Source organism: Oncorhynchus tshawytscha, linkage group LG19 (genome assembly GCF_018296145.1).
Source record: "Oncorhynchus tshawytscha isolate Ot180627B linkage group LG19, Otsh_v2.0, whole genome shotgun sequence".
Lineage (NCBI taxonomy): Eukaryota > Metazoa > Chordata > Actinopteri > Salmoniformes > Salmonidae > Oncorhynchus > Oncorhynchus tshawytscha.
The window spans coordinates 5,245,968-5,273,716 of record NC_056447.1 but is presented as its reverse complement, the minus strand read 5'-3'; the positions used below and the strand labels follow the sequence as shown (position 1 = coordinate 5,273,716).

The following is a 27,749-nucleotide window of genomic DNA, read 5'->3' as shown; positions in this document are numbered from 1 at the left end:
TAAAACAGACAACATTCTTTATTGTACAGAATTTCTCAAGTAGAAAGTTCAGATTAACTCATACAGGTGCAAAGCAGCAAGAGTGACAGAGTACATTGCAATTCCAAAATTCCTGATAAACTGGTCTAGTTTCACACCTGAGAAATCTTCATAAGGCACCATGGTTAAAGTCTGGACATTGGTCAGAACAAGTCATACAGAGATCCAAGTCAAACATAGACCAACACACAGACAAACAGTTGTGCATGTTGTTGAAGTCCCGCACCACTCCAAAAAGACTATTGTGCACAATATCTAGTATACAATCTTTGGCAGTAGTCTGAGCCTGTACGGCAATTGTATAGCATTAGCTTGCAATAGAACTACTATCATTTAGCGCATTCAGAGCTCCATATAAAAGTCTTCAATGTGCAAGACTCCCTCTCATTGGACGTGATCAATGCCAGCATGAGCTGGAAGGCATGTGGATAAGAATGACATTGAGAAAAAAAAAAAAAGCCTTAAAGTTTAGACAACTGGAAAAAAAGAGAAATAGATCAGTGCAACAAATCCCAATTTTTTTAAATACACAAAAAACGTAAATAGAGTGATCGCTTGTAAACTTCAGACACAGCCAATGCGTAAACTGCACTTCACAGTGCGAAGTACCTGAAGATGTGCCTGCGGCTTGGTTTTACGTACATGTATAAAAATATATATAAAAAAACAATTTGGCCCGCCACCATTCTGCTTACAACAGCAGAGTCAACAAAAATCACCCTGTTTAAAGGTCCAATGAAGATGTTTCTCAATATCAAATATGTTTTGGATAACAAGTAAATTGTGATTGTTAATTAAAATGGTCAAAAATAACCAAAAATGGTATAGGGCAATTGCTCAAGCAAGGATTTTGCTAGGACTGTCTGGGAGTAGGACTGAAAATTAGCAGTTATTGGCAGAAAGGTTTGGAACACTTTCTTATTGGTCTATTAACTAATTTACTGCATGGTGACGTAGAAGACCAAAACGCCATACCACCAAAAGGAGGCTGAAGTTCAGGCGGTCTTTTCAAACAGCATTTACACAAAGGGCATTTTCATTAACACAATTTCACAGTATTATTCCATCCTCCGTGTGGAAACTAATATAAAACAGAAAGAAAAAGAAAAAAAAACACATTTGACTGCACTTGGCCTTTAAGGGTTCTTCTCTACAATCATTTTTTGTCACATAGAAAAATAACTATTCCCTGTGCTGAGAGCAGAGTATGTTTTTGTCGCAGCCACTCTGTTAGAGCTGCCGTTTTGGTTAGAGACGTTGTCGGTGAACCACTTCATTCAAAAGGACGTGTCATGTGGCGGCAATATGGGCTCCAAGAGAGAAATCCGTTAGCGTCAACATACAAAAAGATCCTCAAAAACACACCCGTGAATCATTCGACATTACTAACTTATGGACAGAGTCAGGGCTTGTCAGAGTGGTTGTATGGTAGTTCTATGGTCAGCTTCCGTTCTTTTATATGGGGGGGGGGGTTCTTATTCGCTCTTCAGCCTGTCACTCTTCCCGTTACTCTGGTTGGCCAGCTCCCTCAGCTTTCTCCTCTTCAGGTAGCCAGTACGCTGGGCTCGGTTCATCCTTGCCCCAAAGTAAATGACCAGGTTAATGGGCACCAGGACAGTGGTCAGCCAGCCCTGAGGAAACATGGACAAAAGGTTAGAGGTTAGTTGGCACTCAATGTGTTTATGTCCACACTGAGGGCATATTCACTATTCAGTGATGCGGAACTTGTCGCTTCTACATGACAAAAATATATAAAATAGGTCAGGTCTACATATCACATTTCTAAAACGGAAAGTTCGGCACCAAACGGAGGAACAACGACTGAAAAGGGAGGGACTACGTGGGGTGTATTCAGTTAGGGGTCTTTCACACCAATATGGTTTGATGTGGTTTTTCCAGAACTCTGGTGCGGTTACCCCCTTGGGTATGCGGTTCGCTGCAGGTGAGAACACAGTCCGGACCAAACATTGGTTATTTTCCCTGAGTTACCTCCCTGTCCCTACCTCCCTTTGTTACTATTGGTTGTTTTGACGGCAAGCATTTGATGAAATGCATGCCGCGTCATAACTCGAGATCTGAAACATTGTGCGTAGCAGAACAATTGAGCGCATCCGACGCAGATTAGGGGAGACGGGGGTCACGTCGCAGTTTTAATGGCTATTGCGCCGGTTTCTCCTGAATGTCGCTGGAAGACCAAAGCGAAAATATGAAGTTTAGGACACATAAGTGATCCTACTGTAAACCGAATTAACTTGATAACATTTGTCCAATAAACAAATGACCTGCATGGACATGTGGTTTTGATTTCTCCCCCCCAGCTTGGATTTGAATTGTGTGAAAACGCCCTTAGGAGATGAAGACCGTCGCAAACAGTTGCAAAATGTTCTGCAACTTATTGGACAAATTCAGGTAGGTCCCTCCAGGTTGTTCCATTTGGCTTACCATTTACTTCCTAGTGAATACACCCCTGGATTTGTCCAACAAGACATTTTTGCTTTCAAAGTTATCAAACAAAAACAGGGAGATGAACGGTGGAGCCGTACCATGACTGCGTGGGGGAAGTAGCCGTTGGTCTGGTCCTGCAGTCCGATGGTTGTCAGCTCAGCAGCCACATAGCGCTCCGGGGTGGGCTTGTCCAAGGTGGGCTTCCTGATACGGGTCATCTTGGTCGCCACAAAGAAAGGCAGCACGCTCTGGAGGACAGAAGTCGGCTTAAAAATTAAACAATGTATAAAAACACAGCAAATGTAGCCACATTAAAAAGAGACGAGTGACACAGAGGTAAACAGCCTTGTAGCGTGAGCCACAAAAACAGAGGCATGACGGTACGGTTCTGTGCTGAAGAGCAGTCAGGAAGAAGCCATACTAGCTGACCTTTGTGGAACTGTCACATGTCACACGAACTGGAAAGCAACTAGTAGCGAACAGGACCGTGTTCAGTACACAAAACATTGCTGAACTTCACAGATAAAATGCCAGAGAAGCAGGTTCGTTTTTCTTCTTCTACAAAATACAAGTATCTGAATGGTGGCCAACATTGTGTCCTGCTGAATGTGGCCCAGGTGAACAGGCTAAGTACTCACCTGGACAATGATTCCCTTTGCCTTATACTCCTCCTGAAGTCCCCGGGAGAAGAAGTCCACAAAAGCCTAAAAAAGGAGCGAACAAGAAATACTGACCATTACCTCCTACGAGAGAGTGCTTTCCCTACTGAACTGTAAGACTGGGATAACCCAAAAAAATGATTTATTTTTTAAACACAGCTTTGCCATAGTTTCTATATGTAACAAATCCTACTGTGGAAAATAGGCCTGCAGTATGAGGATGGGCACCACAGGAGGTTGGTGGCACCTTAATTGGGGAGGACAAGCTTGTGGTAACGGCTGGAACGGAATAGTATCAAAGACATCAAAACACATTGCTCCCGTGATTGATGTCATTCGCTCAGTTCTGGACATCATAAGCCCTCCTCCCCTCAGCAGCCTCCTGTGATGGGCACCAATAACACCTTTTGTATTGTGCTTTTCTATACAAGTAACAAAGTGCTTCACATTAAAGTAAAGGGAGAAGTGCCAATTAAAATCTATGGAAAACAGGGTGTTTCCAGGGCGGATTTGCACTAAATGTGCAAGTCTGACCACCTCTGGGAGACCATTCCAAAGTCTAGGGACCCAAATGGAAAATGCCGGTCACCTTTTTGTTTTCAACCTAGACTTTGGAACGGTCGGTGCTTTACCAGGGGACCTCAGGCTACGTTTTGGCTCCTACGGGAGAGAAGTTCTGCAATGCATGTTGGGGCTACACCAAATCTAGCCTTAAACTTCATTTTTATACAACACACAAAAAAAAAAGAGAAAGTGACTGGTAGCCAGTGTAGAGCAGCTAAAAAAAAAGTGTGATGCCACATTTCCTGGTGCCAGGTAAAAGCAGTACTGCAACATTGTGAAATAACTGGGTGGAGAGATTGACAGATGGGTACACAAAGATTTACAGTAATCTAGGCGTGAGGAAATAACCATGCATAACTTCCTCCAAATCAGTCAGACTTGACCTACATTTCTTAGACATTAAAAAGGCAGGACCGGACCAGTCTAGAGCAACACGAGAGTCACACCCACCTCTCCAGCTGGTCAACAAGGACGTTATGATCAATAGTGTCAAACACAGCACAGAGATCCGAATGAACTAGAAGAGAGCATCTACCGGCAGAGACGGGTCATTATTACGATCTTCCAATAAAGCAGTTTCCGTGCTAGGACGTGAGCGGAAGCCTGACTTCACTCAAATTGCTTGAAAAACTACTAACATCTTGGATAAATAAGGAAGCTAAGAGGAGTCTATAATTATTCAGGGAAGAGGGGGGTCTAGACTGGGCATTTTAATTAGAGGTCGGACCAGCGCAGTTCTAAAATAGTCTGGAAAGGAGCCTATTTACAATAGACAGAATGCTGGGGCCAAAAGTCATAACCTCTAGTGGTCTAGTAGTGATCACACCCAAGGGGCAGGTCTTCAGTATCAAGGAGGGACTCAAAGGATATGCGCAAAGGAGCACAAAGGAAGCAGTAGACAGTCAGGGTAGTTGTCTCAAGTGCCTCCTGACCAGAAACACTATGGGGCCCAGCTACTGTCAATATAGGATCTTATATTTTCTGCAAAGACACAAAAACAGTTTGAAGAGGTCAGGGGATGCAGGCATGTCATTGTGTGTAAGACACAATAGTCTTCCACAGAATTGGATTCTGGAAGTACTCAGATCAGGGCAGCGAAGTACACTGCTCAAAAAAATAAAGGGAACACTAAAATAACACATCCTAGATCTGAATGAAATATTCTTAAATACTTTTTTCTTTACATAGTTGAATGTGCTGACAACAAAATCAAAAATTATCAATGGAAATCAAATTTATCAACCCATGGAGGTCTGGATTTGGAGTCACACTCAAAATTAAAGTGGAAAACCACACTACAGGCTGATCCAACTTTGATGTAATGTCCTTAAAACAAGTCAAAATGAGGCTCAGTAGTGTGTGTGGCCTCCACGTGCCTGTATGACCTCCCTACAACGCCTGGGCATGCTCCTGAGGTGGTGAACAGTCTGTGGTGCAACGTGGCGTTGGTGGATGGAGCGAGACATGATGTCCCAGATGTGCTCAATTGGATTCAGGTCTGGGGAATGGGCGGGCCAGTCCATAGCATCAATGCCTTCCTCTTGCAGGAACTGCTGACACACTCCAGCCACATGAGGTCTAGCATAGTCTTGCATTAGGAGGAACCCAGGGCCAACCGCACCAGCATATGGTCTCACAAGGGGTCTGAGGATCTCATCTCGGTACCTAATGGCAGTCAGGCTACCTCTGGCGAGCACATGGAGGGCTGTGCGGCCCCCCAAAGAAATGCCACCCCACACCATGACTGACCCACCACCAGACCGGTCATGCTGGAGGATGTTGCAGGCAGCAGAACGTTCTCCACGGCGTCTCCAGACTGTCACTTCTGTCACATGTGCTCAGTGTGAACCTGCTTTCATCTGTGAAGAGCACAGGGCACCAGTGGCGAATTTGCCAATCTTGGTGTTCTCTGGCAAATGCCAAACATCCTGCATGGTGTTGGGCTATAAGCACAACCCCCATGGAGTCTGTTTCTGACCGTTTGAGCATACACATTTGTGGCCTGCTGGAGGTCATTTTGCAGGGCTCTGGCAGTGCTCCTCCTTACACAAAGGCGGAGGTAGCGGTCCTTCTGCTGGGTTGTTGCCCTCCTCCACATCTCCTGATGTACTGGCCTGTCTCCTGGTAGCGCCTCCGTGCTCTGGACACTACGCTGACAGACACAGCAAACCTTCTTGCCACAGCTCACATTGATGTGCCATCCTGGATGAGCTGCACTACCTGAGCCACTTGTGTGGGTTGTAAACTCCGTCTCATGCTACCACTAGAGTGAAAGCACCGCCAGCATTCAAAAGTGACCAAAACATCAGCCAGGAAGCATAGGAACTGAGAAGTGGTCTGTGGTCACCACCTGCAGAACCACTCCTTTATTGGGGGTGTCTTGCTAATTGCCTATCATTTCCACCTGTTGTCTATTCCATTTGCACAACAGCATGTGAAATGTATTGTCAATCAGTGTTGCTTCCTAAGTGGACAGTTTGATTTCACAGAAGTGTGATTGACTTGGAGTTACATTGTGTTGTTTAAGTGTTCCCTTTATTTTTTTGAGCAGTGTAGTTCACCTTTGCCTCTTCAACAGCAACAACGTAACTTCAGATCCTTAATTAGCTCAGAATACTTGGAAGTTGGCAGGTCTTCCATTTACATTCAGCGTTTCCGAGTTACTTTTTAAAGCACGACCGTGGCCATTTAACCAGGGTGAGCCACAGGCAGACAATATCTGGTGCCTAGATAGCTAGTATTAAAGTTTGTCAGGCTAGAGTGGAAGGCAGCTGGCCCATGGGAGAGAGAATCTGTAGAGTTCAAAAAGTACAGGCACTCAAAACCATTAAAAAAAAGGAATAACCTAAGGAGGCCCGAGATTCAAAAACAGGAACTGAATCATCCTGGAAAGAGCAAAGTGCTATGTAAAAAAATTGTTTTTTAAATAAATAAATAGCTTTAAAGCATAAGTTTCAGCTTTGCCTTCATCAGCGCTGTACCATATCTGCTGCCACAGAGTGAAGTCAGCAGACATGTTGCTGATGCTGATCCACCAAATCAGTGTGAAGACAAACTGAAATCAGTGGTAGGGGACAGAAAGGCATACTCAGACATTGACTAGCAGTTGTGCAGTTAAATGATGCAATGTATACAAAGTGTGTGCATTTAAGGTGTAAACATGTGGAGATCTAAGACTGGCACTTGCCTTGGAAGAGGAGTACACAGTCAGAAGAGGGACAGGGTACATGCCACTGGCAGAGGAGATGTTGAGGACCACACCTTTGGACCTGAAACCACGAACACCAAAAGGAAATTAGAAGTTGTTTTTTCCTGCCATGGAGTGCCAAAAGAGCCTCCTGTCCATCACAAGAGTACAAGCAGCCTAGTGCCACTGTAGACTGCCATACACACTAATCATAGTCGCTGTGCGGGTTGCCATGGCAGCGGCTTGCTTACGCATTTAGCACTCCGGTTGCTGCAGTGATGTAGTGAAAAAGGGGTTGGTTTGCCCCTCAACACCAAATGTGCCCCGCCTTCCCATTGGCGCAGAGAGCCCATGTGATTTGTCAGAGCCAATCGGAAGAGGGTGCACTTTGTGTGAATTGAAAAGCAGCTGGTCAGATCGGGGAACAAAGGGATAGAAAGAAGCAGGGTAGAAAGGTATCCTCTGTATAACAGTGTTGAACTCATGTCCTGAACATTTGAAGCCCACGTCTTCATTTCATGGTCATTCTAAAAAATGGCGAACATTTAGGCTTTTGATGTAAGTTCCAGCGTTAGGACAGCCTTGGTACCGGCCTGTTCCTTTATGAAAAAGGAACAGCAAGCAGTGGGATGATAGCTGAACAGACTGGTACCCAAAATAAAATTCGGTCTACAAAGGATTTGATTTAGTGTTTGTAGTTTTACAGTGCAGCACAGCTTTGTCATGTGGATGAGCGTGTTTTTAAAAAATTATTTACATCTGAGACAACCTTTTTTGACCAGTCAGACACACTTGAACAGACTATCAATAGCATCAAAATAAAAATAAAAAGTTAGTTCATTTATAATGTGGCAATAGCACTTAAAAAAACAAACTCACCTCTCCACCATTCTGGGTAGAACTAGACGAGTCATCTGAAAAGGGAGCAGGGAAAGAAAGGTTAACTCCTAAGCAAACAGTTTGATTACCTGACAAAACAGCATGGTCAGGAATCACACATGAAATAAGTCAAACAGGACACCATTATATGTAAATATTCAACTTCAAGACAAATTTCCATTTCGATGGATGCTGAAATGGCAAGGGAATGAAGTCATACAGGACCAGCGAGGAAGTTCACATTACCGCTACAGATTCCACCCAGCGGCATTATGGGAAATGTATAGCACACCGGTACATTTCAGCCGCGTAGGAGGCAAGGGCGAGCGAAAGAAGGAACGAGAGAAATCGGGGGAAGAAATGGTGGTGCGTGGGTGGTGAACACAGACAGCGTTGGTGTAGTTCACCGTTGCTCTGGGAACCACAGGTAGCACGGCAGCAACAGTGGCGGCGAGGAAAGAGGAAGAGTGAAAGATGGACGCCCATCGACATGCCACCTGCGCCACTGTACTGTTGACACATTGTAACACTAAACTCCCTGAACTTTGCCGCAGACCGACAAAGTGCACACAACCTGTGCAATAAAAATAAAATAGCTGATAAACTAGATGAATATCTATTGTATAGACATGCATAGCTGCCCCGTGGTATAGATTTATACACAGACAACTGCTACAGAAGCAAGAGAACTCTTACCTGGCAAACGGAGGTCATGTTGACATTGATCATGTTTGTGATGAACTAGAAGAAAAAGAACAAGGATCTTTGACACCTACTCTCCCTTCTTAACTCCAAATGCAAGTGCTTGCTACACAAAGTACAGCTAGGAACTTTGGCAATGTTAAACAGGCAGCCCTGTTCAATATTTATATTTTGCCCAATTACTGGTTAAATAAGTAAAACGATGATCCAATTGTTCAAAAGAACAATTAGTAATTCTATTTATTACTGAATTTGGCTGCCTGTGTAAAACAGCCTAATTGATACTCAATTGGTTTTGAAGAAGTATCAAGTAACATGTCCCTCAACTACACAGAATTAACTCCAGAAAAACTCACATTGTCCAGGTCAGGAATATGCAGGAAGTACTCAGGGTAGGGATAGGATATCCCCACATTATTCACTGTAGAATAAAAAGAGAAGCCAACGAGGCCATTGTTACTGCAAATAAGAAAATTCTAACTGATGGCGTTACACTTCCGAACCACCAGGAGGCAACAGGACCTCAGAGAGCCAGGCATTCCATTTAAAGAATTTTTTTTTTTTAATTTAACGGGGCATATAACCGCACCTTAAAAACTGGAAGAGCAAGCCAAGCAGCACATGAACTTATATGCCCTCACAAAGAATGACCTGAATGTGAGTCACACACCAAGAATGTGGACAGGCATCACTTTCTGTACGAACACATCCTAATAAAAACGCCTGAGTTAATTAAAATAACAGTAGTAGGCGGTCTCCCAGGTAACTCCAGGGTTAGAACTCAAGACTGACTGTGGCATGTGTTGGTGTTAAGCAAAACGCTAACATGCATTCCACAACACGTTGTCAGTGTTCTGGAAATGTACTTTAAAAAAATCATTTTGAAACAATGACAGAATTTTACACACTTCTGCACGATTATGGACAAATAAAAGCTCAATGGCAATAGTGTGTGCAAGCAAGAGTAGTTTCTCAGTGTTGATTATGAGACCGATGACAGTATGGCCATGGCAGGGGAAGGATGTCATTGTAAATAAGAATGTTCTTAACAGACTTGACTAGTTAAATCATTTGTTTGTGGGTGAAATGTACAAAACATTAGGAACACCTGCTCTTTCCATGACAGACTGAACAGGTGAAAGACATTATCCCTAATTGACATCACCTGTTAAAGCCACTTCAGTGTAGATGGAGAGGAGACAGGTTAAAGAAGGATTTCAAAGCCTTGAGACATGGATTGTGTCTGTCTGCCATTCAGAGGGTGAATGTGCATGACAAAATATTGTATTGCCTTTGAACGGGGTATGGTAGTAGGTGCCAGGCACACTGGTTAGAACTCCGCTTAGTTTCTCACGCTCAGTTTCCTGTGTGTCAAGAACGGACCACCACCCAACTGTTGGAAGCATTGGCGTCAACATGGGCCAGCATACCTACGGAAAGCTTGAGACACCTCGTAGAGTCCATACCCGGACAAATTGAGGCTGTTCCGAGGGCAAAAGGGAGTGCAACTCAATACTAGGAAGGTGTTCCTAATGTTTTGTACACTCAGTGTAAAGAGAGGATAGTGTAGTGTGGGGACAAGTGGTACACAGCCACACGGTGACGAAGGCCAGACCAAAGGAACACCTACCCAGGACTCCGATCTCCAGTCCAGCCAGTCCAGCCTCGATCTTGGGGTAGATGTCCGACAGGCCAAAGTCCACGGCGATGGTCTTGGTCTCCACCTTGTACTGCGTCTCTGTGGACAGGAGGCAAATAAAGAAGATAATCACACTCAGCAGTCACCCCATAAAAACAGATGGTACCCTTTTCAACACCAAAAATTCCATTGAAAAATGAGCAGTAAAAAGGCAACTTCTCAAACAGGAGAGGGCGCCGCGTACCCACTAATAAAACCTGAAAACGCCCGCTCTCCTTCCATCGATATGCCTGCTGCAATTAGCATGTATAAAACTTGTTTGTCTGATGGGCAACCCGGTAAGTTCCAAGAGGGGGAAAAAAAAAATCCCAGGATGTGCCACTCAGAGGGATACACAGGCAAGCGTTACCACTGCTGGATACGGTTGAAATTTCCACAAGAGAGTAGAGAAGTCTAGTGGAGAGATACAAGGCTGGGCTGGAATATCCCCATGAACCGACACACCCTATTCATGAAGCTATATTTAGCTCGTGACATTCGTTTTTTTTTTTTTTCTCATATCCTCAACTCATCCAAGACTGAGGGGAGAAAAGTTGGAATTAGTCACAGGGTTTGTTATGGGGATTGGGACTGCTAGATTAAATAGGTTTGGGTTACCAGGTTCATTGTGAGCCAATTGAAGAAAAAAGGTGACTAGAGGTACAGAAAAGGGATCGTTTGTTGGCACAGTGATTGGGGATGCCAGATGGGGGGGTTAAGTTGCCAGGCTGATTGTTTGAGGGGGAGGAGTGCCAGCGGTTTGGAACCTTGAGCCCTGCACGTGACAACCCATCAGCCCACTGAATCGTCAGCACGACAGGGGACATTGCACCCAAGGTGAAGGCTTAGGAGACCAGAATCCAGTCGCTTTTACGGTTGCATTATCGGAAGGCCAGAATGTCTAAGATTAGGGTGCTATTTTCCAAAATAAAAGGAGCATTCATTCAAACGCAGTGAGGAAACGAGACCACTGACTTACGCAACCAAACAATTTTGGTCATTTAAAATGAACTCCCCTTTAGTCAGTGTGCCGGTATCCTTTATACATTTAATATACGGCACCTGAGAAACAAAATTGCACCACACTGAGAATTTGAGGGTCTTCAGATCAACTAAATATACAGCCAACTCCACACCCCAAAAGTGAAGATAAGGGCTCCACCCAGCACAACCAGAAGAGGACTGGCCACCCCTCATAGCCTGGTTCCTCTAGGTTTCTTCCTAGGTTCCGGCCTTTCTTGGGAGTTTCTCCTAGCCACCGTGCTTCTACACCTGCATTGCTTGCTGTTTGGGGTTTTAGGCTGGGTTTCTGTACAGTACTTTGAGATATCAGCTGATGTAAGGGCGGCTTTATAAATACATTTGATTGATGGATGAGTGAAGGGCTAAGGGAACGGGGACAGACATGCGTCAAGGCAGGCCTGTCCATATGGACATCCTCAACTTCCAGGCTTTCCTGGAGGTGCGTGTGTGCATTCCAGTGTCCTGTAATGACATACAGGCTAGCCTTTTAGAGAGGGCTGGGGAAGCTTTTTACAGTGGCCATATTTTGTACATCAGCAGACGTAGAGTTGGCTGACGAGGCACACACTATACTCCACACATTAGCATGTCCGACAGACAGAAAGGGTCACACTTTTTGCTTTTAACACCTTTATTTAACTAGGCAAGTCAGTTAAGAAAAAAATTATAATCTTATTTTCAATGAATGCCTAGGAACAGTGGGTTAACTGCCTTGTTCGGGGGCAGAACCACAGATTTTTACCTTGTCAGCTCGGGGGTTTGAACTTGCAACCTTCCGTTTTCTAGTCCCACGCGCTAACTACTAGGCTACCTGCTGCCCACTTACCAAGCTGCCTGGCGACATCATCCAGCTTGTCCTGGGTGCGACTGATGAGAATCATGGCGAACCCTTTACGGGCGAGCTGAGAAAGGGGAGCAAGAAAGATGGGATGAGTAGACTGGAACTGTACACCACAATCACTGAAGACGATATTGAACCAGGGAACTCTACGGTTCTTTAAAAATGGGGAGACTAACTAGATTCCTATTGAACCATGTCACGGTTGCCTCGGACCAACTACGTTCTTGACCGAGCCTTCACTACTGCTCTAAACACATGCATGGCCCATTGACAAGGGTGCTCCAACTCAACATGGAACGGCGTGAAGAGCTCAGTGGTAGCCTTGTTACCACCGCTCTTGTGTAGAGACAGGAAATCCCCCAACGTCCCCACAAGTATAGTAAAACAAGAAATTATTCCAGGTGGGAACATTTCCCAGAAGGACAAAGGCTATTTTTAGCTTAGGGGTTAGGTTTAGCGTGAGGGTTACAATTAAGGTCAGGTGTAAGGGAAAATAGGATTTGGACTGGAAATTTTAGGTCCCCACAAGGACAGAAAAAACAAGTGTGGGTGCGTGCAAGAATCCCTTTTAAAACAATAGACCTGGAAGAGCCCTCCCTACCATGGCCTGTGCGTCACTAAGCTTTTCCAATGGAGGACATTAAATAAAGAGGTCATGCAGGAAACTCACCTCCTCCGCATAGACTTTACCGATGCCGTCTGTGGCTCCCGTCACAACTGGAGAAGAAAAATAAAATCAGTACTCATGGTTGCATGTTTCGTACAGTCGTTTTGGACCGATGCCTCGACTGAGCATTCAACATACATCGTCAATGAGAGCTGATGAAGATGGTCCAAAGTGCATTACAGTGGCTTGGAAATACAATGCCATTAAAAAAAAAAAAGGAAGAAAACAAAATAGAGTAGGAAAAATATTGTCACCAGATGACGTTAGCTAGCTAAGATTGAGGGGAGGCCACCAGATTTTAGCTAACCAATGTTAGCATTGCTAGCTATTTTTGACAAACTTTGCTAGCTAGTGACAACATTTCCATCTGTCTAAAGTAGAGTTCACATGCTGCTGGCAAAGTCGTTTCCTACTAAATATATGACTATATTGTCAATGTCATCGTATTTCCAGGCACTATAGTGGAATTCAGACAGTCATTCTGGACCGAGGCGATCACCACTTTGGTGCCATCGAGAGTGACAGACGTGCAACCTATGAATAGGCTCCGTTTAAAAACTGCAGCCTGGCTCCAAGTCACTAGATAAGTGTATAACGCTAACATGTAGTGGGGAATATACACAATATATTGGGGGTCCAACATAAAGTAACACACAAGTGTCATGTAATTTCTGTCAAGGCTTTCAAAGAAACCAATTGGAGAGAAAATTCTTGTCTTAACCGAAATCATGACACACCTTCATTTCTGGTCAGACTGCTTCTTTGGGGGATGCAAACAGCAACAGCTTACATAGTACTGTACCCGTCACGGGTGACGGGAGAGCAAACCGTAAAAATCAAAAATAAATGACAAACAAAATCAGCTGAGACGCACCCAACAACCTTGTTCATCCATTATCATGTGGTACCGAATAAAAACATAAGTCTAAATGTAACCATTAAGCTAAAACTACATTTTAAAACAAGGCCTCTCGACAATGCTCTTTTACAGTTGGCTGAAGAGAATTCCATTCAAAGTGGTTGCAAGAGACTAGACAGTGGAGGTAAAGGAGGATGGCTAGGAGGTAGAAGGAGTCCGGACGGATGTGAGTGTCATTCTCGGCTCGCTTTGTCAAGACATCGTACAGCTATTTTTAGCCAGCCTTCTGCCCATCACCCCTATTCCATGCCTGAACAATCGTCAGTCTCACACACACCCCTCTTGCTAACACTAACCAAAGCACCCAAATACAGGATTTTTAGGGTGGGAAGCTAAGTTGGCACCAATATGTACTATTCCCCCAGCACAAACCATTGTGCACTATGAAATAGCACAGAGGAACCAACCCAGGGTTGATGAAAAGATTGACAGGTAGTAGCCATTCTCTGGCACAAAGCTGGAGGGGGAAACAAGGAGAGGGAGGGGAGGAATGACGACGAACAAGGAGCACGAGAGAAAGGAGGGGAGGGAAGACAGGGATCCTAGGGGTGGCTAAAAATAGAAACAGAGGAAAATAACGAGTGAAAGGAGAGAGAGAGCAGTCAAAAGTGGAGAGAAGCAGATTGTTTTTTTCCCCCCCGCCCATCTTAAGAATGAAACGCTCCTTGGCAGAAAAGCCTCAATGGGCAACTGACTGTCGCATCAGGCTGAGACGGTACACTCCCCTGTACAAGGGGCTACATGCAGAGTATGGCCAGGTTAAAGATGACAGTATACCAACACATCCCTCAAGAGAAATGCCATAGTGAGCTTCTGCACATGAGCAACAGAGGAGCTGTATGCTAGATAGTGAACCACGCAGTTGGTCGTGAGATCTATGCCGGATTAAGAATACACCAGGAGAGTGCATGATGCCTACACAAATTGCACATGTAATTTCATCTGGGGTTTGTTAAATGGTCGCACATCGTTGTGTGAACGCAACCGCACAGGTGCATTATGACAAGGGCAGTGTTGTCAGGACTGGAAGTTCCTGCACTCAAGGACTCCTTTCAACACTTCCTCCCCCGCCCTGCTTCACCCGAGACTTGACCCAAAGTTCAGAGCACATACACCCAACTCAGCAACACATTCTCTTTCGGGGAACAACGACCATACAGTCCCATGGATTGGTTGGATGAACCAACAGGTTCTGAATCTGCACCGACCGCATTCCACAGAGATATTAACATGTGGAACAAAGGGTATGCAACTCACTAGAAGTTAAATGCCGATGGAATCCCACAGGAACTGTAGGGCACATGTTTTTCTCTCTCCACCTGTCAGGGGATCAGTGGTGTCTGTACACTGAAGTGCATTACTGCTTACACTTTCAACACTGCGGGTTCTCATGGTCACCGGAATATAGTGTGTTCATGTGGGACTAGAAGACGGGAGACTGAGGGATGGGAGAGTGTTATTCACAAGACACAGGGTGAGTGGGTGGGAGGAGGAAGCGCCATTGGTCGCATACCACGCCATCTGCCTACAGGAACGGTGAAGAGGAGAGAGGAGACGATGGGGCAATGGGAATATGAACTGGGTTTTGAACCCCGATTCCACCTCCACAAAAACAAAATAATGTAAAAGACCATTGCTGATTCAAGCTAGTCCGATGGTTTTGCAGCTCAGTATGTAATGTAGCCGCTTCACACCTCCCTTCTGTAACTCCTGAATGGCTACACCGCTCCCTCATATCATAGAAGAGAACCATGTGCCCTCACTCATTTTGGCAAGGATGAGAGAAGGACAAATAAAAAAAAATTGGGCAAGTGGATATCGTAATTCATGGTACCCGCACTGTATAGGTGGCACATCAAGATTATTATTCCCCCATGAAGTGCACTACTTTTCGACCAGGGCCCAAAATAGGACTCAAACGTAGTGTACTATATAGGGAATAGGGGGCCAGATCATATGCATCCACAGACTTGACGTCCCGTCATCCCCATTGTGTTGTACACTACATCTACAATGACAACCAATGTTAAGACTTGCATTTACTCATGCCATCCAAAATACTCTGATATGTAACAGAAACTAAATAAAAATAGATTCAACTCAAATCTGTTAAGATCCTGGAATATATACATTTTTAAATATTAAACACATCACCCATTCAGTCAACATTTCCACACATTGGACCCAGAAAGGAACATTGTGTCCAAATTTCCCCATTGTTAAATTCACACAGAGCAGGATTTTAAAATGACCCTCACGTGAGTAGAGCATTACGGTCAGTGACGGCTGCACACAGGAAGGAGCTACGTGAGCAGGCACACATGTGTCACCACAGCGACTGACGTGCCTAACAAAAGGTACGGGGGTTGTTTTATTCCAATTCTGAAAGTTGACCGAGTTATTCTCCTTTTTATATGAACTCAGGCAACTTAAAATTAGGCACTAATCTATGGATTTCACATGACTAATCTATGGATTTCACATGACTGGGGCAGGGCTGCAGACCACTTGGGAGCCAGGCACAGAAAGTCAGAATTTTAATTTCTACCCACAAAAGGGCTTTATTACAGACCGAAATAGTCCTCAGCACCCCGTGGTTACACTTGGTCTGTAGTGGAGGCCGGTTGGACATGCTGTGAAATTCTTTACAAACAAGGTTGAAGGCAACTTATGGTAGAGAATTAACCATTAAATCCTCAGGCAAAAGTTCTGGTGGACATTCCTGCAGTCAGCATACCAATTGCACACTTTGTGACAAAATTACACATTTTAGAGTGGCCTTTTATTTTCCCCAGCACAAGGTAATGATCATGCTCCCCCCCAGCTCATTAAAAACATGGAACCAACACTTTACATGTTGCGTTGATATTTTGTGTTCAGTGTAGAATGTCTCAGAGGCTCAGATGTGTCACTCCCATCTCCTCTATATATTTAAGACAATAACAAAATGTTCAAATTGCACTCGGCGCTACACGTCACGTAGCTGCTGCATATCGACGTTCCCACCTCAGAGGCACAGTGGAGCTGCCCCTGCCTGTCGCCTGCTCAATATTCATATTGAGGGCTAAAAAAAGGAGCAAGAGTTAAAAATAGCAGCGAGGAGCCGAGCGCAGCCTCGTCTGGTTCTCGCCTGCCTGCCGCAGCACCTGAATACCAACAAGGAAGGAATGGACAGGGGAGGGGGGGTGGAACACACCCGTTATGGCTAAAAACGGGGTCTACCCTGCAATGCATCCCAAAAGAAAATACAGAACGGCATTGGCGCAATCATGTTTATTTCAGCATCCTATTGCAGCACCGTTCGTGGCTGTATATAATATAGCGCTGTAGCTCCAGAAAAACTGCGCAAATCAAAATGGGTGCCAAACTAAAAGTGGATCTCCATCCCTCACTAAAGCCCCAATTAACATTTGTGGAGAAGATGCGATCCTCGTGTTGCCCCTCTCCTTTCCTCGGGAGCGGTTAAGTCATTTGTCGTAGCCCTGTCCCTCCTATCAACGAGCCAGCCCTCCCCTGTCAGAGAAAGGTGTGTGGTAGGGAGACGGGCTGCAATAGAAAACCCAACGCGACCCGCCATCCCTGCCTTCACCCACCTCAAAACAAGTTGCTTTAAATAGCAGAAAAAGCAGCAAGTCACGTGGGCAAAATAAAAAGTCGACAGCTACTGCTTTATGAGCCGAGAGCAAAAATAAGTCTACTTCGAGCCGCCCACGACCAAATATAGCGTCTATATTTGAGTACAGTGTGTAAAAACTGCCTCCCAGTCACAGGCGTGTTATTTTTCTTCCTATCCCCCGTGAGAAGTTGCGATAACTTACTAAAAAAAAATAAGAAATTAATTCCTTCCATCTCAATTGGCAATAAACTGTCGCAGATATGAATTTGATGACCAGAACAGGCTTTCCTTTACAACAGTGTAACTATGAATCCCAGTGGCGGTCAGTGCAGTTTAGGATGAGCGATAGGACGATTATTTTTCTCATGAGCATGGCCTTATGTCCATTACAGCATGTTGGATGACTGTCATTCATATTCCAGTCACCCAGTTCAATGTAACAGCGATAGGTTTAGGCTACTACATGATACTCAATGTTCCCTATACCCATCATAAGGTTGCGATAACCTAGCCTATTAATTAAAGTTTGCAACGTAGGTGCACACAGGTCGAGATTAACCTTGTGCGAGACTGACATTAAATACGGCTTTTCACAATATCGCCTGCATCTAGCTTGTAATCATTAGTCCAGTGGCAAACAAGTTTCTATTGGACAAATTCAGTTTTTTTTTTATCCGTTTCATTTTACATTAAAAAAAAAAACAGAATCAGTAGAATGATCATAGCAGCCACGTTGTATTCATTCTAGCCTCCTCACATTTTCCCTTTGTTTGTGGACTTCAATGTACAACACATCAGCTGTATGTGACCAGGCAAAAAAGCCTTTCCAAGCAAAACCATATCATAATTGCTACACAGCCTACATCGTTGTCACCATATTAGCTAAAGTAACGTCCTAGTCAACATAGCTTGTAGAACTAAAGCGTTAGTAAACACGCTACAATCATGCAGTTACTAGGTGGCAACAAATTAATACAACCAAAAGCTTACCTGGACTTGGAAGAGTTCCAATATTGTGTTGGATAGTCAAGTCAGCTAGCTAACATAGCATCCCTCTGTTTGCAACTGGCTAGTTTAGTGGCTCATTTATTTGCTAGCTAAGTGAAACTGAAAAAAATTAAATAAACTTGCATCTAAGAAATCTATTTGTTGAAACTGTTGAACTACTGTCTTTGAGTCAACTACTCATCACATTTTATGCAATGCTAGCTAGCTGTAGCTTACGCTTTCAGTAGTAGATTAATTCACTGATCCTTTGATTGGGTGGAGGACATGTCAGGTCATGCTGCAAGAGCTCTGAACTTCCGGAGGACATCCCCCATCCTTTCATAATTACTGTGTAAGTCTACAGAAGGGGGTGAGGCGCAAGAGCCTCCTACGTTTTGTATTTTAGTCAATGTACCCAGAGGACGGATGCTAGCTGTCCTCCGGCTACACCATGGTGCTACCCTACAGAGTGCTGTTGAGGCTACTGTAGACCTCCATTGCAAAACAGTGTGCTTTAATCAATTTAGTCATATGTTATCATTTAGATAAAACTACTCTAAATATATTCACTTCTTCAATGTTAACATTTTTATGAAATTCACTGAGGATGGTCCTCCCCTGAGGAGCCTCCATTATGAATCCCTGTCATCTGCAACGGTTGTCCATTGAAACGTCACATTACCTCCTGTGGCACCTGCCAATCATACAAAGCAAATTTTATTGGTCACATACACATATTTAGCATATGTTATTGCGGGTGTAGCAAAAGGCTTGCGTTCATAGCTCCAACAGTGCAGTAACAACTGTAGAGCACTACAATTGTAAATAACTACGGCGGCACATTGCATGAAAGTCTAGACTTGAAATTGTAGTTGTCTAGATTCAGATGAACGTATATTAAATGTTACCTAACCTTATCTGCAAGACAAACTACAACTTTAAAGTCTAGATTTAGCAGGTTTTTCTGCAGAGGGGTACCAAAGTGCACTAGAGAGATTTCAGACGCCTCAACAGGAGACAGCAGGAAAACCCAGTAGGACAGCGTTATGCTGCTCAGACAGAGTCCGAGAGATCAGAGCCCATGTAGTGCCATTTGGGACATAACCCTTGCTTCAGTTGAACCCTAACCCAATTCCCATCTTACATACTCTTCCAATAAGGTCTTGGTTATCAAACATAGTGGAGACAATACTCCTCGTCGACAGTGTGTAAAGCTCTGCAGTTAGCACTTTTGCCAAGGAGGTAATCAATAACCCAAACGCAACTGTAAAGCTTCACAACGTCAATGCAGGTCTTTAAATCTTTCCGTCAATGCTGAGCAAATCTACACAAGTTTCTCAGACAACCAAGACATCATAGGAAGTCTTTGCAAGAGGAGAATTGGGTTAGGGTTCAGAGTTACTGCCTAGGGATGCACCCATTACAAAACCCAAGAACTCAACTGAAAGAGCCTAGGCTTTAAGAAAGTTGATTTATGATGCAACACAAATCACAGGTGTTATCACATTGTGTTGTGCATGCAAATGCACTGATGGACTCTGGTTCTGGGCATGTTGCGCTACCAAAATCAACAAGAACCTTATACAGTTCTATGCAGTGAATAGTATTCAATTCACCCCATTACAACTATACTGCTAAGGTGGGCTCTCCTAACTTGGTGAAATGTACTTCATGCACCTGTGGCCCTGAGCACTAACACCACCCATTACTAAAATAAGGTGGAATTTAGTTTAGCCTAATTTAACTAGGCAAGTCAGTTCACAAATTCTTATTTTCAATGACAGCCAAGGAAGTGGGTTAACTGCCTTGTAAAAATCTGTCGTTCTGCCCCTGAACCTTGTCAGCTCGGGGATTCGATTTTGCAACCTTCCAGTTACTAGTCCAACGCTCTAACCACTAGGCTACCTGCCGAAAAAAAAAAAAGGAGGCATTAACCAAAAGTAATTTGAAAACAGCAAGTTTACACCAGTCTCATTCATACGCGTACCGACTGGTCTGAACAAGTGGACTGGAATAGCAGTATTTGTTTGCATTAATTTTTTTGAGACTAAGTGCAAACGGGCTATTTAATAATATATTTTTTAAAGAAACCGATGGAACTTCCTTTTCTAACAAATAAGGTAACACGAGTCGTGACAGTGGAGCGAGACGTGGGGGGGGCTCGCAGAGGGCAAGAAATTGATAGGAAGAGGGATAGAACAAGAGAGGAGATGAGAAAGGCTGGCTAGTGACGGGGGCTTGAAATTAAGAGCTACAGCTTTCTCTACCCAGCAGCCCCGGCTGCAGCACGTGTCACAGCGCGTGTTTGTCACATGAAACGCAACGCTGCTCTCCCTCCGTCTCCAACCCTCCCATTTATAACACTAGGGGGAAGCACATTCACAAGCATAGATGGAGCTGCTGACCCTTCCTCAGTGACCGGCACATTTCATTCACATACAGTACCAGCCAAAAGTTGACACCTACTCAATAAGGGTTTTTATTTTTTTACATTGTAGAATAGTGAGCACATCAAAACATATGGAAAAAGTGTAAGACAAATAAAAATATATTTTTTCTTCAACGACAGCTTTGCACCCTTGAATTTTTCCTTCTTAACGCATCAGCCAATCAGTTGTGTTGTGACAAGGTAGGGGTGGTATACAGAAAATAGCCCTATTTGGTTAAAGACCAAGTCCATATTATGGCAAGAACAGCTCAAATAAGCAAAGAGAAACGACAATCCATCATTACGTCACGACATTAAAGTTAGTCAATCCAGAAAATTAGGAAAATTAAGATTTGAACGTTTCTTCAAGTGCAGGCGCAAAAACAAGCGCTTTGATGAAACTGGCTCTCATGAGGACCGCCACAGGAAAGGAACACGCAGTTACCTCTGCTGCAGGAGGATAAGTTCATTAGTTACCAGCCTCAGAAATTGCAGCCCAAATAAATGCTTCACAGAGTTCAAGTAACAGACAAACTGTTAACAGGCATGAATCAGGCCTTCATTTATTTTTTAAAACCTTTATTTAACTGGGCAAGTCAGTTAAGGACAAATTCTTATTTACAATGACGGCCTAGGAACAGAGGGTTAACTGTCTAGTTCAGGGGCAGCAAGACAGATTTTTACCTTGTCAGCCCGGGGATTTGATCTTGCTACCTTTTGTTTACTAGTCCAACAATAACCACTAGTGTGCCGCGCCTAAATGGTCAAATTTCTGCAAAGAACCCACTACGACAAGACACTAAGGAGACTTGCTTGGGCCAAGAAATGCAAGCAATGGGCATAAGACTGATGGAAATACGTCCTTTGGTCTGAGTAGTCTAAATTTTAGATTTTTGGTTCCAACTGCCATGGCTTTGTGAGACGCAGAGTAGGTGAACAGATGATCTCCGCATGTGTGGTTCCCACCGTGAAGCCTAGTGCTTTGCTGGTGTGATGGTGCTTTGCTGGTGACACGGTCTGTGATTTATTTAGAACTCAAGACACTTAACCAGCATGGCTACCACAGCATTCTGCAGTGATACGCCATCCAATCTGGTTTACGCCTAGTGGGACTATAGGACAATGACCAAACACAACTCCAGGCTGTTTAAGGGCTATTTGACCAAGAAGGACAGTGGTGGAGTGCTTTATCAGATGACCTGGTCTCCACAATCCCGACCTCAACCCAATTGAGATGGTGTGGGATGAGTTGGACTGCAGCGTAAAGGAAAAGCAGCCAACAAAAGGGCTCAGCATGTGGGAACTCCATCAAGACTGTTGGAAAAGCATTCCAGGTTAAGCTGGTTGAGAGTATGCCAAGAGTGTGTAAAGCTGTCAAAGGCAAAGGGTGGCTACATTGAATAATCTCAAATATATTTAGATTTGTTTAACACTTTTTTTTAGTTACTACATGATTCCATGCGTTATTTCATAGTTGATGTCTCCGCTAATTATTCTACAATTTAGAGAAGAAAAACCCTTGAATGAGTAGGTGTCCAAACTTTTGACTGGATGTGCATGTTCCTTACAATGAATGAAACACAGCGCCTATTCATGACAAGTACACCAACTGAAAACCTTTTGACATGTCACTTTCCAACAACTTTTCCTTTATCAAAAGATGAATTTCCGCACATCCTTAGGCTGTTGCCATGACAGTCATAGCCAAAGTAAAAAGGGTCCTTTACATTTCGGAATAACTGACCAGTCTTCCATGTCACGCCGACACCAACTCCTGAATGGCTACACCCAGCCCTTATAATATGTAACCGTTCCAATCGCTGAATAAACTAATTCAGCGATAAGGGATAAAAAAAAGGGATAAAACGAGCTAGAGGTTGTGTGACAAGTTGCATGTCAAATGCCCTGTGGGAAGTCTCTGCCCCTCAACGGATGAAACACACCGCAGAGAACCTAGTGGCCCTAACGTTGAATCCAATGTCAATGACCTTTTCAGGTTCCACATCCTAAAAATAACCTTTCAAAGTCTCCTACACCGCAGCGTCAGCCGTTCGGTTAGATTTACAGAGGCAAACCCCCCTAAAAGCTTACTCCTTGGTTTGATCCATGCCTCTAAAAAAGGAATTAGCTTCTGTACTGCCCCCCCCTCCCTCACACATGCAATGTATATCATCTGCAACACACTGGTATCCTTATGCAAGATGTGCTGCTCTGAACTAACGAAGAGGGGAGAATTTCTACAAGACAGACCGAGTCTAGAAATAACTTTACGTCTCACATTTAAAAAAGTAGGGCTCGCTGAGCTCTATGAAAAGTATATTGATCCTACAGAATATGTTGGTCATTTCTAAAACAGCCTCAACTATTCATTTTTCCCCAAACCACATCACATTTTTGGATATAAATCTGTTACTTATATATGCGTAGATCACTTGAATTTCATAACCATTGGAGGACACTGCATACCACATAAGATGTTATCGTTAAGCAAGAGCTTTAGTCTTTCACAGACGATGGATAAGGCAGGAGAACAAGAGGGGATGCCTCCTTGAGTCAGGCAGGGTGTATGACTCCAAACTCACCACCAGGGGTCCCCTCCACTCAGGGAACACAACAGCCTCGCTGGAGCATCCAAAGGAACGCCAGTGAAATTCTTGCGTAGCTCGTAAATCAAGTATGTGCACAAGCGATGTAACCAATGTACTGGCAGGCTACAGCACGACACATATGAAGGTTGAAAAAGGGGGCATAAAACAGAAGGGAGATTTGAGAACGTCTCCTTTCTTTAATGAATTTCTTCACTGGTGACCTTTTAGTAATACTCTTGGGCCTGTATCCCAGAACCAGATTAAGCCTAGTCCTGGACAACAAGTGTGCAATTGAAAAATCGTGTTTTTGTAAATGTACTTTTAAGCCAGCTGTCTGCATATTGCAAGACATGGCATATCCAAAATGTGACGGTCCCGTTCTGTGAGCTTGTGTGGCCTACCACGTCGCAACTGAGCCGTTGTTGCTGTGGCCTACCATTTCGCAGCTCAGCTGTTGTTGCTCCTAGACGTTTCCACTTCACAATAACAGCCCTTACAGTTTGACCGGGGTAGCAGGGCAGAAATGTGACGAACTACTTGTTGGAAAGGTGGCATCCTAAGACAGTGCTATGTTGAAAGTCACTGAGCTCTTCAGTAAGGCTATTCTACTGCCAATGTTTGTCTATGGAGACTGCATGGCTGTGTGCTCATTTGTATACACCTGTCAGAAGAGGGTGTGGCTGAAATAGCCAAATCCACTCATTTGAAGGGGTGTCCACATAATTAACCTAAATGTGAAGACATAATTTACAAAAGTGTATGCATACACCTTTAGTCCAGGACTTATGTCCGATAAACCTGGTCCAAGATCTGTTCGGGTGATTTAAACAATGACCATATGAGTTGGCAAGAGAGCACAAACAGATGTGGGATCAGGCTATAAGAGAAGAGGCTGTAAAGTGACTTGAGAGTGAGCGAGCATGCATGCGTGGTAAACCTGGCTGCCAGACCTGTGCTTCAGGATCAGGAACCAGTTTCTCCATACCCTGGGGCATTGTCACCTCCAACCGCTGTGCATACTCTAGGGACTGACATTGGAAATTAATGTGAGAAGAGACAAGTCAGACTGGTACTCCTATGACTGTTGGTTTCAGGGTGAGGCATGCATATTTCACAACAACAAAAAATACCACGGTAGCACTTTAAACAAAACAAAAATAGCACCCCCACAAAAAACATGAAATAAATCCAATTATCAGTCAGAAATTATGAATTATAACAGTATATGGTGATGTGGGCTAGCAGCATGCAGAACCTCAGAATGTGCAACAATACATTCGGAGATGGGCTGCAAGGGTTATATAAATGGTTACATTCAAGCGACCATTCAACGTGAGCGCTAAGACATGATTTTGGGAACGTGTCGCAATCTATGACAAGGCAATGACCGATCACATAGCTAGAGCGCCGATGTACACTGGTACCCCAACGCATATAAACCAAGAGAACGTCAAACTATGCCATTACGCATTCAATACGCATTCCACCAATGCGACACATGTTGGAATCCTTCATCTAACGCACATGACATTCATTTTAAACCAAATAAACAAAGCCATCAAACCCCAGAAACCACTTTAGACAAACGTACGTCGTGATGCAGAGATAAAAGCGTAGCTTTAAAAACAAAACACTGTCCTCGTTTTGGTTAAGAGCACGTAGAGGATGGTATGGGGGGCGCTCGGCAAATTGCGCAGCAAGACGAGAACGAGCTTTTGCTCTAGACGCAGCAGTATTCTCTAAAGACAAGACTGGATAACTGGGTCAAGATAGGCCAGGGCTATTTCAACGACACTAGACTCCACATTATGCAAAGGCACGATCCTAAAATGTCTTACCAGCGAATATCTTATTTGACCAGGACGGCGACAGAAGCCCCTAGTTTGAACAAAAAAAAACTTGAAAAACACAGGATACGAATTAAACCAAATACAGCTGGCTGCTTAGAATGTGGGATAGTCAAATCAATTTCAAGCTAATCAGATAAGAATATTGAAAAATTAAGATCAATCCATTTGATAACCCATTTTAGGTAGCCTATTAATTGCGTAAACAAAAAACATATGGCAACAATGCACGCATGACCAAAATATAGCCTGGGGTATATTATAAACTGTTGAATAACCTATGAAAATGTTAACATTACAGAGAGGATTCTATATTTGGGGTAAATCCAAATATAGGTCACGTCTTAATTGGGCATATATATACACACACCAGGTGGATGGGCTAATTTCGTTCACTGTGCCGCTGGATGAATTCTCACCCACATATGACCTCTCTAAATGAGCGCACAACCTGCGGAATTTGGTTTGTGGTTTATCTGTACTGGACATCTTCATCCTTTCGAATGGACGGCGAAAAACAATGCTGGTTCGGGGTCTGGAACTTCGGGTGCTGAAGTGCGGCTGTTGCACACTGCCAATAAACGTGATCTTGTTAACCTGTTAGGGCGTTTACGCGATAGTCCTGATACACAACTTAACTTTCTAAAGTCGGTGATACGTCAAATGTGATGAGAATGCAGTATTTTCGTTGGTGTATAATAAAGTTGGAGTAAATATCCTAATTTTTAAATGTTCTTGTCGAGCTCAAGGCTTCTTGAGCAGCCTTCGTGACTTTTTGTCGTAAGGAATCCATGTGACCAACTCACCTGCCCATTTGCCCAGTTTCGGCGAGAGCAACTGGCCATTTCCCCAGACCCAAATCCGAAAACCTTGGAGGAGTCGGTGGAGCACCCACAAAGACAGTGAGGCCACGGTGAATGCTCCGACCCAGAAGAGTGGCGTCTCGGCCACAGGAAGCATGTCCTCCACGTTCAACGAATACATGACAGCTGTTTTTCAGTGACTCTGTGGAGACCTCAAATTTAAGCAATGTGCTCTAATTTCAAGACACAATGTGCGAATCCCTTTATAAGGAGGTTGTAGCATCACACTCCCACAACACTAGTCTATCCTGATTTAAACACACACCCACCACCTACTCTATAGCCTGCCTGCAAACCCACCTCTGCTCGTGATTGGTTACAACAGCTGTCTAACAATAGAAACGTCCAACCCTTTGGTGAATTTACATGCCAATCCCCAAGACTCCATTCCCATGCATGCATTGGGCGCATTCGTTTTCCATGTCCCGGTGCTCCGGGTAAACGGGGTATGCACATTATAGACCATTCCTCTGGTCTCCATTCCCCTGAGGCACAGGGCCATGCAAAACAAACGCACCCATTGTTCTTTATGAAGCAGGGTGGCTCAAATGTGGTCCTAGGTGAGGAGCGATTGGGCGTACAATACGGAAACTTCTCTTCCGAGCCTTTCATTGGTTCCTGTTGTAACAGGTTTTTCAGGTTTAGTCAGGATTATGAAACCCTCCAAACCCACGTGTTCCAAAAAAAAAACTGCCCACACCACTTTATGAATGGAAGGATGCTCCGATTGGTGGAACAATAATCTATCCACCCGCCTCCCGGATAGTTTTGGGAAAGACGTCATTCGATTACGAAATCAGCTCGCACCCTTCTAAACATGACTCATTCACCCATTTTAAGCACCCTGGTACCATTATATTGACAATTACAACAAGTGATGGGACACACCACACTGATAAACGCTTATATGCGGCCTAAAACAGAACAAACACATGCGCCCGTTTTTTTTTTTTTTGCTTACATTTTATGAGCACAAGAGCACCTGTCCCCCCAAAAAACTACAAACCCCATATGGCCATTTCATTCTATTCTCACGATTCGCGAGAACGTTTACCATAGTCAGAGAAGACGAAAAAAAGCGAGATTGTTTACTCCATCCAAAATCTGTACACGAAAATAAGACCACGAAGTGAGGAACATTTGTATGGAGGTCAATGAGAGAGTGACGAATTTGGTCAACAAACAATATATCTGCTAATTTGCTGCATGAGGCTTATTTGATTGAATATAAGTTTGGTAATTGTCAGGTTGTTATGAATGCACTGATATAAGTGGACATACGTGGCATTTCGGCGACTTTGGGGAAAGCCTTTATATCGGAGTAGTACCTGTTGTTCACAAGCGATATCTGCCCTCTCAATGGATAGAATGGTCCCACGTGATCTCGCCTCCAGCTTGCCTTCCATCTTTCAGGAAATGTATATCTCCATTCTTAGTGCGGTCACTCGATTATCTTGTCAATATAATAGAAATTCTTTGCCATAGTACATTTCCCAAACACGGAAGAAAGAGATGGGAGGATATGTGATTAACGGGCGGAAAAAGTGTTTCCCCTTACATAAACACAGAGACAGTCAGTGGATGTCTTAACACTTTATTCCATCGCACTGTACATTTGTGAACCACACGACTCGAACAGGATTGTTAAGAGAATATGCGTCTCCTTGGCGGGATGTCACGACTCGGGAGAGTTGGGCATTTTTTATGTTAAATGCATTAGCTTGTAATCCAGACAGAAAGTCTCACAACAGTGTAGCCTAGGCTGCTTTTGTCTTCAAGACCCCCCCCACCCACCCCCCCCACACACACACACCATA

General features: G+C 44.0%; 1 protein-coding gene across 1 annotated transcript; it reads right to left on the bottom strand.

Annotated features, from left to right (window-relative positions):
• hsd17b12a (hydroxysteroid (17-beta) dehydrogenase 12a) lies at window positions 1–26,175 on the bottom strand. The gene is made up of 11 exons (XM_024378935.2): window positions 25,876–26,175; window positions 12,688–12,734; window positions 12,003–12,078; window positions 10,106–10,213; window positions 8,832–8,896; window positions 8,470–8,514; window positions 7,774–7,808; window positions 6,895–6,976; window positions 3,123–3,188; window positions 2,583–2,732; window positions 1–1,670 (listed from the first exon to the last, which is right to left on the bottom strand). The coding sequence occupies exons 1-11, from the start codon at window positions 26,051–26,053 to the stop codon at window positions 1,515–1,517; spliced, it is 1,008 nt and encodes a 335-aa protein (XP_024234703.1). The 5' UTR covers window positions 26,054–26,175; the 3' UTR covers window positions 1–1,514.
• Between the last annotated feature and the right edge of the window lie 1,574 nt (window positions 26,176–27,749).